At 40.4% G+C, this 13,705-nt stretch overlaps 1 protein-coding gene across 2 annotated transcripts in view; it reads left to right on the top strand.

Moving 5' to 3' along the window:
- Nucleotides 1-9,250, top strand: part of LOC129701612 (lateral signaling target protein 2 homolog) — a 61,888-nt gene extending 52,638 nt beyond the window's left edge. For both annotated transcript variants that reach the window (XM_055642925.1, XM_055642924.1), the window contains exons 9-13: nucleotides 784-935; nucleotides 4,377-4,496; nucleotides 5,322-5,426; nucleotides 5,785-5,888; nucleotides 7,675-9,250. In XM_055642925.1, the coding sequence (XP_055498900.1) occupies nucleotides 784-935; nucleotides 4,377-4,496; nucleotides 5,322-5,426; nucleotides 5,785-5,888; nucleotides 7,675-7,806 (613 nt within the window). In that variant the 3' untranslated portion in view covers nucleotides 7,807-9,250. The remainder of the gene's footprint in view (nucleotides 1-783; nucleotides 936-4,376; nucleotides 4,497-5,321; nucleotides 5,427-5,784; nucleotides 5,889-7,674) is intronic.
- Nucleotides 9,251-13,705: the final 4,455 nt, after the last annotated feature.

Genomic DNA, 13,705 nt, shown 5'->3' with positions numbered 1-13,705 from the left:
CTTTAGGTTTTTGGTCCCTATCTAGTTTACAGTGTGTTTTGGACTGATTAGTAAAATGATATCTTGCACTGAATAACTGGTGCACAGTACAAACCAGATACCAATTTGACATCTAGTTGTAATAGAAATTCCCCTTGGTGGTAGGAATGGGATGGAATATTTACTGTATTTTCTAAAGTTTCAGAACTGACAAATGTCTTGGGCATGTTTCCTGAGGTTTTACCATCAAACTTGTAACGCAGCTAAATCACCTTGAGTTTTGGTCAGTTTCTTTTGCAATCCACCCAAGTATCAAGAACCAAAGCTCAAATTCTGACCATTTTTAATGTCCATAAATGTGAAATTTATTAGGAATTGATGGGCCACCTTGTCACTGTAAAGAATAATCCAGCGGATACCCATTTACTTTTCCAACCACCCTACCTGTTACCCCCACCCGGGTGATTGAAAATCCTCAAACAACCTGAATTACGATTTTCTGTAATGCAAAACCATGTCATCTCCGCATGTATCGACTTTTTTTAAAAAATCAACATTTTGTGCTGATTTAGTTATTACTTGCCCCCAAATTCCATGGGAGTGCATTTTATTCGATTTTTTAATTTTTGGATAGTGAATTGTTAATTCTGAAAAGGCATATAAAATGTGGGGTCGGGCATACTAGATTGTAGTCCATCCTTTAACAATGTGGAATAAATTCTTCAGTTAGTGGAACATATTTAATAATTACTATGTTATAACTCTGGAGGTCCACTGTATTCACCGTGTGTGCTTTGCTGGCAGATCCTCTTCAGGAGAAAATGAGTCTCATGTTACAGATTTGGAAATGGAAAGGCGAGCAATACAAATAGTGAAAGCCTTAGTAAGAGAGGAAATACGATCACGGTACCAGAACAGTAATGACATGCTTCATCGGCTCTTTGTTTGTATTTCAGGTATGTTGCTCCTTGGGTTTGCTACTAGGTTTGGTACAAAAGTTATCTGCAAAGGGTTTTAATTCAGGAGTGGGACACTAACAATAATGTTTTGTGCAGTATTCAAATTTTTGTTTGATCATGCTCCTCTTTCCACTGACCTGAATATTTCTGCGCATTGAATGATGGAAAACCTGAAGTTGGCTTATGAACATCCCAGGTACACAAAGCTGGAGAAACTCAGCGGGTACAGCAGCATCTATGGAGGGAAGGAAAAAGGCAACGTTTCGGGCTGAAACCCTTCTTCAGACATGAACATCCCAGTAAGGTTGATGGAAAGGGAATCTAAAACTAGTTATTCAGTGTAGGGAAAGAGGCTGTACTTTCCCCCGTTGGTGAGGCTGGGCTGGTAAGAGATTACGTTCCAGTCCCACCAAGATCAGAAGAATTCAATAAATCTGGTCATTCATGAAGAAATTAAATCTGATAGATCCAAACCAAGCCGGCTCACTCTAATAATACTCCTCAACCTCGTGCATCCTTCGACTACATTCTTAATTGACTACTCATTCCCTCAGGGCAGTTGGCGATTAGCAATTAATATATACCCAAGTGCCAAATACTTATCAATGCAAGTATTTGAAATATATTAATTGTGACTTTTTTTTAGTCAAACTGTCATTAGTTAAGAAAAATGTCTGGCATATACCATGAAATACAACAAATGTGTAGAGCTAAAGCAGTATTTATTAAAGCAAATGTGCTCTGATGGAGTGGATCCTGTAAATATGCCTTTTCAATCGGAAGCCCAAGCAAAGAAGACTTGGCTTCTGATATGGAGACACGAACTGCAGATGCTGGAATCTTGAGCAAAACAGTGCTGGAGGAACTCCGTGGGTCAGGCAGCATCTATGGAGAGAATGGACAAATGACGCTGCCCTTCCGACTGATGGTAGAGACAGAAAAAGCTGGAAAAGAGGTGATGGGAGAAAGCCTAGCAAATGATAGGTGGATACAGTTGAGAGGGGCTTTGATTGCTGGATGGGTGGAGTAAGTGACAAAGGCTTTAAAAAAAGGAGGCAAAAGGTGTTGGATAATGAGTGAAATTTAAAGCTAGAGAGAGAGAGCTACAAGTAGAAGAAAAGGGGGGTTGGGGTGGGAGAGGTATGTATGAAGGAGAGGCAAGGAATAGGTTGACCACATAGGTAGGAGATTATATGAGAAATGGGGCACACTGGAATGGGTGGAGTGTGCACAGGAAGGAAAGGGCTAGGGGATGATATCACAATTCAATGTTCATAAGATACCCAAGCAGAGTACAAGTTCATGTGTCTCCAGTTTGTGCGTGGCTCTGACAATGATTGGACTGGGAATTGGAAGGAGAGCTGAAATGGTTAGAAATCAGGAGATCAGGCAGACGTTGGCAACAGTGTAAGTGTTCAAAACGATTGCCTCATTTACGCTTGGTCTCGCCAATGTAAAGAAGGCCACATCGCAAGACCAAATGCAGTAGATGAGGTTTTAAGATGTACGTTAACCCTGTGTATCACCAGGAAGGGTGGCAGGATATGAGGGAGAAGTTGTAGGACCAAGTGATACATCTCCTGCAGTTGTACTTGGGAAGGGGTTTGATGGGAACAGATGAGTTAACCAAGAAGTTAGACTCTGCAGAAAGATGCGAAAATGGGATAAGTGTGATGGGCTGATAATGGTGATGTGGGCCATAGGGCCTATTACCAGGCTGTATTTTTTCCTCTATCAATCAAAACCACCATATACTTTGCCAAGGTCAATGAAAAGAGGGCGGGCATGTGCAATGTAGCATTGATTTTAAAACCCCAAGTCGTCTGATGCTTGCAACGCTGTCATTTTGTTTGCCACTTTAGGGCGTCTGTTCCAGGCAACAGAATCTGCATTTGTTCTTGCTTTTATGCATTTTCCAACTGCAATGTTGCCCTTTACCTCTTTAGTCATCCAGTGATTTGTTTTACAACTTGCAGCATGTTCTTTTGAGTTTTAACTAATTTCATATCACAATGGTTTTTGACCTCCAGATTTTCTGGGGTTTTTTGCATCTGATATTGGTGCTAAACAATACAATTCCAGCTTGAAGTATCTTCATGTTAACTTTTTTACTTGATCAGGGAGATCAAGGTTGGATTTGCCAATCCCAACAAATCAATCCCAACAAATCTTGCAGATTTTTGTTTCTGTAGCTAAATTGGTGGCCTGGGGAATGTATGTCCATGGCTATTATAAATATGGAATTAATAAGCCTCCAGTAAGATCACGTGTAAGAACCTTAACCAGGTTATGGTTGGAAATGGAAATTAAGGCAATTTGGAGTAGATAGCTTGAGATGGTAATTAAACTGGTAGGATGTGACTAGAATTTTTACTGGGGTTACAATTGCTTGCCATAGTTATAAATTAAGGATATTTGAACAGAAAAGCCCATAGAGTTCATCGGTGTCAAACAAGTGAGCAATATCACAAATGGTGTGGATGGCAACTATAAACAAAAGGCATGAGCAGAAGAGTAAGTGGACAAAGTTGGCCTACATAGAAACTGAGCTACCACTCTGCACCTTAAAAAGGAAAAAGGGTGTCGAAAGACAGTGAAGACCAGGGTGGCATATTCGTTTTACAGAGATGTTGGTAAAATCTGAAGGAAGAACTATGAATGAATTAATGTTTATTGGCCAAGTATTCACATACAAGTAATTTGCCTTGGTGCTCCGCACACAAGTGACAACATGACATACAGTGACAGTTAAGAATGGTACATAAAACATTTTGATTAAACATGTGAATTAAATAAAATATCAGAGCAAAAGGAGGCTACAGATTTTTGGTTATTGAATAGAGCAATTGATTCTTTGGGAAAGGGGAGTTGTTTTTATGTCTGGCTGTGGCAGCTTTGACAGTCCAGAGTCTCCTTCCAGAGGGAAGTGATTCAAATAGTTTGTGGCCAGCATGAGAGGGGTCAGAGATCATCTTACCCGCTTGCTTCCTGGCCCTTGCAGTGTACAGTTCGTCAATGGAGTATCCTCTGTTGTGCCTTTTTGACTGTGAAGTTGATGGTAGCCCCCCCCCCCCCCCCACTCAATGTCTTTGGAGATGATGGGTCCCAGGAACTTAAAAGACTCCACAGATGTGACTGTGGTGTTGTTGTTGGTGTGTGGGGTGAGGGGAGGGGGAGCTCTCCTAAAGTCTACAATCAATTCCACAGTCTTAAGAGCATTGAGCTCCAGGTTGTTGCGATGGCACTAGGACGCCAGCTGTGACACTTCCTGTCTGTAGACGGATTCCTCCCCATCCTGGATCAGTCCAATCTGGGCTGTGTCGTCCGCAAAAATAAATTACCCTTTTTTGTCGTCTGTGTGGATGTAACAAAAGTACTGGACTGGTTCTGAATGTGCCTATCATTCATATATCAAAGTAATCATTCTGTTTGGAACAGGTGTAGCAGATCAACTTCAGACCAACTTTGCGGGAGATCTGCGTCTGATTCTAAAGACTGTTTTTGAAATTGTGACGGCTATACCAGAAACAAATGAGGACATTGTGGAAAAAGAAGAAGGTATAATGGATTACATGATCTGTTTGTATTGGAGTCTTCTGTGGAATGATTACAACCCTTAAGGGCCTGTCCCACTTACGCAATTTTTTTCGTCGTCTTTCCGGCACCCGTCATAGTCGCAGCAGGTCGCAGAAAAATTTCAAAATGTTGAAAATCCAGCAGCGACCAGAAAAAGGTACAACTCTTTGGGCAACTACTCATGACATGTCGCGGGGTGACACCTGTTTGGTCATGGGTAGTCACCCAAAGAGTCGTACCTTTTTCTGGTCGCTGTTGGATTTTCAACGTTTTGAAAATTTTCGGTGACCTACTATGACGGGTGCCAACAAGTCGCCGAAAAACATCGCGTAAGTGGGACAGGCCCAATAGGTGCAAACCAGGTGCACTTCACAGCTCAAATCTCAATTATGTTTGTGATTTAATTGAGACCACAGGTTGCAAATTTAAAAATTAAATTCAGTTTCTGCATCAAACTTCATGCTGTTAGAGTGAAAACGTTTTTTTAAACAATGTGCTCCATCTTGTTGGCAAGAGAGCAAAATGTGGATCCTAGAAGTAGCCATGAAGAAGGGCCACAAAGATGATGTCCTGGTGTTACCTCCAAGCTCCCACTGGGCAGCTTATGATGCAGTGAGGAGATTGTTGTATCTTTTGCCACCAAGCACATTTGTCGAGGAAGCATTCACTAAAAAACCATGGCTCTTTTTCCAAAACTTTATCTTAGATCCTACTGTGTCTTGTATGGTAATTTATTGAATGAAAAAACAATGTTTTAAGCTTGATAGAAATCCATTGAATAGTGCAATTGTTATTTATCTTTTGCAGCAGAGGAGCACTTTAATACAGAACTCTCCTTGGAAGATTGTGTACTATGTCAGGAGTCTCATACTCCATCTAGAACTTCCAATTTAAACAGCACCAAATCAGAAGGTACTGTAAATAGCCATTCTACAGGTAACAATTGCCATAAGCTTATATTAATCATTTACAATTTGATGGTGATGATAATATTTTTATTGATGGGCACATTTCGATTACTGGGTAAAATTACATTCCTGAATTTCACCCGTTTGATACAATTAATTGATTATGCAAGCATTATAAATGTTGTAGGAAATAATCACCACATACAGATGTCAATAAAATCATTGCCCTTTGAAAATCATCCATTGACAGATATCCTTTTGGGGGGGGGGGAAATACTCCGATGTTTCATTGTTTTCCAAGTCGGGGAAAAGTTGTTTATTTGGAGTATACCTGGAAATAATTGCTTTTCCTCTCCATACAGTGCCTCCTGAGTGGGTTGCTGACTCTGCCTGCAGCCAATGCATGTCTTGTAAAGCACCATTTACTATTATCAGGAGACGTCATCACTGCAGGAACTGTGGAAAGGTATGGGATTTGACCTATAGAATTCGGATCAGGCTTTGGTTGCGGTGAAGAGTAATAAATAGTTCTATTTTGCTTTTTAACTGGCTTCAGCCATTGTTCCACAACACAAAATGCAGACTTGCAATTTCACAATCTCTGCATATCCCATGCCTATTGAGCCAAATCGTGTTTATCTGCAGCTGATGGTTTCCAGGGAACTACTGGCTCATTGCCAATTCATGTCCAGTATGTCACAAACTTCTGCAGGTGCATGTTGAAACATCGAATGGCCTGACATTTATGGTGAAGGTAAATCTGATCTTTTCCCCCAGCTTCCTCCAATGGGCTGGTGTGACAAATGATGACAGCTTCAAGTTAAATAGGTTTGTAAACTCTGCAGGGAAAAAGCAAGTGTTTTATTTTTCTTTAGTCTTTGCCGTTATTTTCTGTTACATTTATTTTTGAATGATGTAGATATTTGAATAGTTTTTAAATAATCTGTCAGACAGTTCTAAAGCTTTTTGACCACTGGTGATTTCCTGAAGGCTGTCTCGATCAGGCCTTCAGTATGCTGGCTACTTGCTCCCTGTGGGATTATCTCTCATGTGTGTGATCAGCTTGTTCTGACCTCAATATTCAGGAGAATTCTAGGTTGATGTAAACAGGAAGAAAGAGTTGTGAATCTCTGCAACAAGCAGGGTCTGCTGGATCAGCCCATGTGCAAAGCACTTTTGTGGGAAGCACTTTTGTAATGTGGTTATTAAATGAATTGTTCAGTTGCATGCAACTCTCTCACCTCAACCTTTGAGCCGTAGTCCTACAGTACGGAAACAGAGTATTTGGCCCATTGAGTCCGTGTTGAGTATTGCACTCCAATCCTAAGCAAATCTCATTTTATCCACCACCCACCTGGAGGCCAGGGGGAATTTGCAGTGTCAGGGTGTGGGATGTAGGAGGAAACCCTCCAGAGCAGCTGGAGGAAACCTTTTTGGTCACAGGAAAAATGTGTAGACCCCACATAGACAACACCAGACATCAGGATTGAACTCGGGTTACTGGAACTGCAAGGTAGCAGCTCAACTGGTGGTGCCACTATGTTGCTTAATCTGTCTTGCTCCAAGTTTCTCTAGTTTATCCTTATGACTGACCTCCCTGATATATAATTTGACCAATTTTTTGCTCAATATCTATATCTCTTGTTGCTGCCATCTAGAATACCTTAGTCTCCTTATTACAATAAGGAGACAATTGTCCTTATTACAATAAGGAAACTATAGGCCTGGGCTACATTGCTCTTGGCTATAAATTCTCAAACTCTGAATGCTGTAACTCAAACTGATCATATAATGTTTACATTTGAGGCTAGAATCTGAAGGTTTATTTTTTAATGAGACAAACCTTAAATCTCAATCCAGAATACTATACTTGAATGCTTTTTAGTCCGAATTAAAAAATAAAAGAATCACCTATTGCAATTTAGTAGTCATCCATTTTTCCCCTCGTGTGTAAATGTTACCATTGAATTTGCAAACAACAAACTGCTGTGGGAACTTGGAGGGCCAGGCAGCGTCTGTGGAGGGGGGAAAAAACAGATACCGACTGGCTTGTTCATTCCCTCCAAAAGTTTTTTTGCCCCAGATTTCAGCATCTGCAGTTTCGTGTGTCTCTGCTTTTTATTCAAGTCATATTTCGATTGCATAAATTCAATTACATTTGTGCATTTGGTAAGGAAAATGCTGTCCTTTTTCTCATTGTGTTGTTTTACTGTCAGGAGAAGCTCAGCCTCCACAATTTGGTTTTGTTTCAGATCTTTTGTTCTCGCTGTTCCTCACAATCGGCTCCACTACCTTGGTACGGACAGATGAAGCCGGTCCGTGTCTGCTCACATTGTTACACGTTCCACCTCACTTCCAACTACTCCAGCACATCTGCCTCTTAGACTGGTGTTAAAAAACCTGACAGATTTGCAAAGAGAAGAACTCTGGATTAAACCCTAAGCAATTTGGTTCCTGACAGGAAACCCATCCTAAGATGAATTTGACCACAAGCAATCCAATTTCTCGGGTCCAATTTTGTTGTGCAAACCGATGTTTTAAGTCTGATTGCAATGCAAATCTATAAAGAACAGCTGATGTGTATTATTTCTGGAGTATATGGCATAAATAGTGTAACTGGGCTGATTAATGACAACTGCGTCAATTATTTATTCCCATGGGGTAAAAGGAATCTGAAATTATTTTGTGGTTTTAAGGGAAGGGTTCATCATGGAGCCTAAATTTGACTCTTTACAACAATAATATAAAGTATAAGTTGATTTAATAAGGATGCAAAAGCCGAAATGCCTAAATATCAAATCTTCCTGAAGTTAAGTGTTATCTTTTGTTACAACTTTGGTTTTGATGGGTGATCTATCTGGATATTTGGGTATCATTACAATTCGAGGAGAAACAAAGTGGGTCGCTGAACTCTGATTTATCTTTAGAACAAGATACTGCAAAACCAGGCACTAAGTGGCAATGATTTGATGCCTGCAAAATGGCCTTTGGTGCTCTACAGGTCGAAAGGGTGGTAAGACGTGATTACAGGAAGAAATGTTGGTATATTCATTTATTTCCTGGAACAAAAATCAAAAATATACATGATTTTTCCTTTACTCCTGTAATTCTTGTCCAATTTTCAGTAACCTATTTGTTATTTCTGAATATTTTGAGCCCCAAAGTTAAAAGGTTACGAGCAGTTTGCACATTAGTTTGTAATTTTACTGGAAATAATCTCTGGGAACTTGGCTGTTACTTGCATAATGTAATATTTGTGTACATTATATACAATCACTCTTGGCATCTTTCAACAAACTAAATTTCCAGTGAGGAACCTAAAACACTAATCAATGGCTTTAACCATTTGCTGATATAACAAACCCCACTTGTTAACTATATTATTCAACATTTTAAATGGATGCTATTGAGATGCTCCACTCATCTACAGATTATGGATGTGATTACTGCAGAATAATACTTTGGGTCATGTTTTCAGAAATTCTCAGGTTGCCAATTCCAGTTTTCCAAAAGGGAAATGTGGACTGAATTAAAAAGCTGAGCTTTGCACACATCCCAAATGTTTACGGATCAATTCTGGATACAGCTGAATAATTTACTTTGCACTAGCTAGTGTTTAAATTTCGGATTGTTTGTAATTATTGATTTAATGCAAATTAAATGAATTTGATGAAATATCCTATATAATGCTGTTTAAAAACTATACTGCACTATTTCATTGTGATGCATAAATCATTTGATCTGAAACTTGGGCAAATTGAATATTCTTTATGGAAAAATGCACTTTTATACATGAAAATAAAAATTAAAAATTGGGTACATTTCAAATTGTTTTGAGTAAATGGACTTTTTTTTTATGATGTTGGTCAGTGAAAAATGAAACTGCAATGTCTTCAAAACCAAATGGTATTGGTTTTATTATCATGTGTATTGAGAGAAGCTTTCTGTGCTCTCCAGTGCAATCATATTTATACTTATTGTGTGCCATAACCGCCCTCTCCAAGCACTTCATGATGGCGGATGTCTAAGCCACCAGTTCGCAGTCATTAAGGCACACAACCTTGCTTTCATATTGACACTGGCATAATGGTGGTCATCCTAAAGCAGATGTGAACCTCGGAATGGAATTGGAAGAGGTCAGGTTGTCTGTGAATACTCCTGCCAGCTGCTCCACGAAGGTCCTGAGGATGCAACCTGACACTCCATCTATGCCGGTTGCTTACAATAGCTTCACTTTTGGAAAGACAGATCTTACATCAAACGGTGACTTTGTGTGCATGGAACCTAATACAGAACTGTTACCCAAGATTGAGGGCAATCATATTCTCATTAATTATCTATTTTGCCACACATATACCTAGGGGCCTGATGTTACATGGGTTTAGTGAAATTCTTTCTCCATTTAAGTATATATTGAGCTAATTCAACACAGCCAGTAGTTTAAGGGTCTACTCTACAATAAATGCCTTGCCTAAAAAAGATGAACACTCTGATCTAAGTAACATAATTATAATAATATATATTCATGATCTCGAGCAAAGTAAATTGTTTTAACAGCATTTTGCCTCGTGCTAATAGTATATTCTTTCATGGTTTCATTGTTTTATATGAAATAATAAATAGTTTTTCCATCTTTCAAATAAAGTGAGATGGCCACAAAAGGCTTTTTACTTTCACCTTTTTCAGTGGTATTTTCAGTTTGCTCTTCACCTTGTATTGTGGATGTTTAAAACATGACCATTTTATAAAAGCAGCTTCATGGACTCTTGGTGCTTTGTCTGCCTTAACTGCTGCTCAAGTCAGCCCCTTGACTTTATTCATTCCTTCCTCGGCTGATATGAAGTGCAAACATTGGAGCAAGACATTAAAGGTTTTATGTAGGAAGAAACTGCAGATGCTGTTTTAAACCAATGATAAACACAAAGCTGGAGCAACGCAGTGGGTCAGACGGTATCTCTGGAGAAAAGGAATAGGTGACCTTTCTGTTTGAGACCTTTCTTCAGAGTGAGAGTTGGGGGGAGGGATATAGATCGTGATATAGAGAGATATTGAACAATTTAATGAAAAATATGCAAAAAAGTAACCAGAAAGTGAAGAGAATAAAGAGATAGTTGCTGGACAGGAAAAGAGGTGGAGTATATGTCCCAGTCAGAGTTAACAGTGCTGAAATGGCATTAGTTGAGAGTTTCTCGTTCCTAGACCTAAATTTCACCAACAATTAGATCCTGACCAACCACATTGAAGCTACGGCCAAGCAAACACACCAATGCCTCCAATTCTTATTTTGACACGGGGAGGGGGGACAACATAATCAGGAACCATTTGCACACTGGGCATTCCCCCTTCTCCTATCTTCAGTTGAGCAGAAGAGATAAAATCTTGAAAGACCTTCCACTTTCAGGAACAGCTGCTTCCCCGCTGTTATCAAAATACAGCACAGTCTCTCAAAAGCTTGTCGGCATAGTCTGAATCTCTCAACCTAATTCATTATGGCCCTTGCACTTGTTATCTGCACTTTCTGTGCAGCTATAATACTATGGTATTTTTCTCTTTACTTTGTGTAAAGCTTGATTGTACTCGTGTATAGAATTACTTGACAGGATTGCATACAAACTAATTTTTTTAGTATCTTGTACATGTGATTATAAATCAGTACCATTATCATCATTAAATGGCAAAATCAAAACTAGATGGTGCAAAACCAGATGGTTAAGCCAATTGAATGTGTACATTTAAAAGGGTGCACCTGTGCACATGCCGATGGGATTAGTGGCTTACTGATTGCAGGTACTATATTATAAGAATTACTCACACTTCTTTAAATTAATTTAAGCATTTGTTTTTAATGCCTTCTCCATTATCTGGGTCCTGCTGTTGTGAGCATGGAGGGAATGTCACTCGCCTCCTATAGTCCTGGCAGATGCCTAGAATTTTGAGTGGATTTTTGACCACTTGGGGCGCTCTACAGAGTGTCTGGGCAACAACAACCAACTGGATTATAGAACTCCCATTAAGGGATACCAATGTAATCCAAGAAATATAAATGTAAAATGTGTACAGAAAACAAAATAGATTTTGACAAAAGATTTTATTTTAAAATGACTTTTTAATTTAAAAAAAAAAGAAAAAAAACCCCCATATGAAATTCCTCGAGGAATTGTAGTAAATTATCAAGTTTTGGCAGCAGTTGCTGCTGTTTCACTTTAAAAGTTCTCTTATTTCTGAGCAGAGAAGCTTTATATGTTTCCAACAATGATTTAGTGAGTAACTAGGCGTTGGCAGCTTTGGGCCGTGCACTTCTTGCGTAGGGCGTGCACAGCCTAAAGTTGTAAGACAACTTGTTTTGGTTGATCTTCTGTTTGTGCACGCCAGGTTCATTGCATTCGTTGAAACGGGGTGGACCACATGAAGGTTGCAATCTCCCACCCCCAGGGCCGTGCACTGACCTCGCAGCAAAATATTGCAACAGCACAGCTTGATTTGCAGAGTAAATCCGACTGCACCTTGTGGATTCCTGCATTCACTGGGACCAAAGTGTACTGAATGTTGGAGGCTGATTTGTAGCTTGCAACAGCTGTGCTGCCAACCATACTGTTATTGCCAGCACTAAATCCAGTTTGTTTTGGGAGTGTGGCATAGGGGTCAGAGGGATAGAGTTAACATGTATACAATTACACCAAAACAGGGAAGAATGGATGATGGAAGAGGCAAAGGAATTGGTGAAGGGGAGGAGATGTGGATGGCTTTAGCATGAAGAAATCTATGTTAGCCCAAATTTCCTAATCTGGCAAATGTGAGTCTCAACAGTTACTTTAGGGTTGTGAACATTACACTAGATTACTACAGTAACACTACCCAAGGCTTCCATTATTTCCCTCCTCCCATTCCTAGTTGACATGATTTCCTGCAGTTTAATTTGCTGTCTGGGTTTGAAGTGAAACAAGATATTTGTTTTCCTGGTGTTAAGGTCTCTGTTGAAAAGATGCACAAGTTTAGTGCAAGACGCATATCTACTGCCACTGTCCTGCTGGTGGCACTGCTGACTTTACTGTGATACTCTACTGCAAGGAACGCAACGCACTATCTTAGAATTCATATTTACACAGATAATTTACCTGTTTTATTGTTTATGATAATCCCTTATTCATGGTTTGCACATCAATAATACCAGGACTTGTGGGCCTGAGATATAGGGAGAGGTTGGGCAGGCTATACTTTTTTCCTTGGAGCACAAGAGGCTGAGTGGTGATCTTATCGGAGGTGTATAAAATCATGAGGGCCATGGATAGGGCCGATGCACAGGGAGTCTTTTTGCCCAGGCTAGGGGAATCGAGACTTAGAGGTTCAAAGGTACTTTATTTGTCACATGCACTGAGGTTCATTTTCGTATGCAATTCAGTGTAAGTATCACTACACATAGGCATCTTAGATAAGCATCTCAGATACAGTACAAGTGTATACAATTAGATAAAAATGCTGGAGAAACTCAGCGGGTGAGGCAGCATCTATGGAGTGAAGGAATAGGTGACGTTTTGGGTCGAGACCCTTTTTCAGACTGATGTGGGGGTGTTGGGGGCGGGAAGAAGAAAGGAAGGCAGAGACTGGGCTGTGGAATAGCTGGGAAAGGGAGGGGAAAGAGGGAGAAAGCAAGGAATACCTGAAATTGGAGAAATCACCCCCTCCCCTGGTACTTTCCCTTGCAAGCACAGGAACTGCTACACCTGTCGCTTTACCTCCCCCCTTGACTCCATCGAAGGACCTAAGCAGTCTTTCCAGGTGTGGCAGAGGTTCACATGCACCTCCTCCAACCTCATCTATTGCATCCGCTGCTCCAGGTGTCAGCTGCTCTACATCGGTGAGACCAAGAGTTGGCTTGGCGATCACTTCGCCCAACACCTCCGCTCAGTTCGCAATAACAAACCTGATCTCCCGGTGGCACTTCAACTACCCCTCCCATTCCAAATCCAACCTTTCCGTTCTGGGCCTCCTCCATGGCCAGAGTAAGTCCCACAGTAAATTGGACGAGCAGCACCTCATATTTCGCTTGGAATAACACCCCAGCGGTATGAACATTGACTTCTCCAGTTTCAGGTAGTCCTTGCTTTCTCCCTCTTTCCCCTCCCCTTCCCAGCTCTCCCACAGCCCACTGTCTCCGCCTCTTCCTTTCTTCTTCCCGCCCCCACCAATGAATCAAGAAAGCCATTAGGTGTTTTGACATTTCTGCCCTAATTTCATCCAAATAACAAAAAGCAACAGTTGACTGTCAGATGGGGGTTAGTAGAG

The sequence above is a fragment of the Leucoraja erinacea genome, chromosome 11 (assembly GCF_028641065.1).
Source record: "Leucoraja erinacea ecotype New England chromosome 11, Leri_hhj_1, whole genome shotgun sequence".
Taxonomy (NCBI): domain Eukaryota; kingdom Metazoa; phylum Chordata; class Chondrichthyes; order Rajiformes; family Rajidae; genus Leucoraja; species Leucoraja erinaceus.
This window is presented reverse-complemented; position numbering and strand designations above follow the sequence as displayed.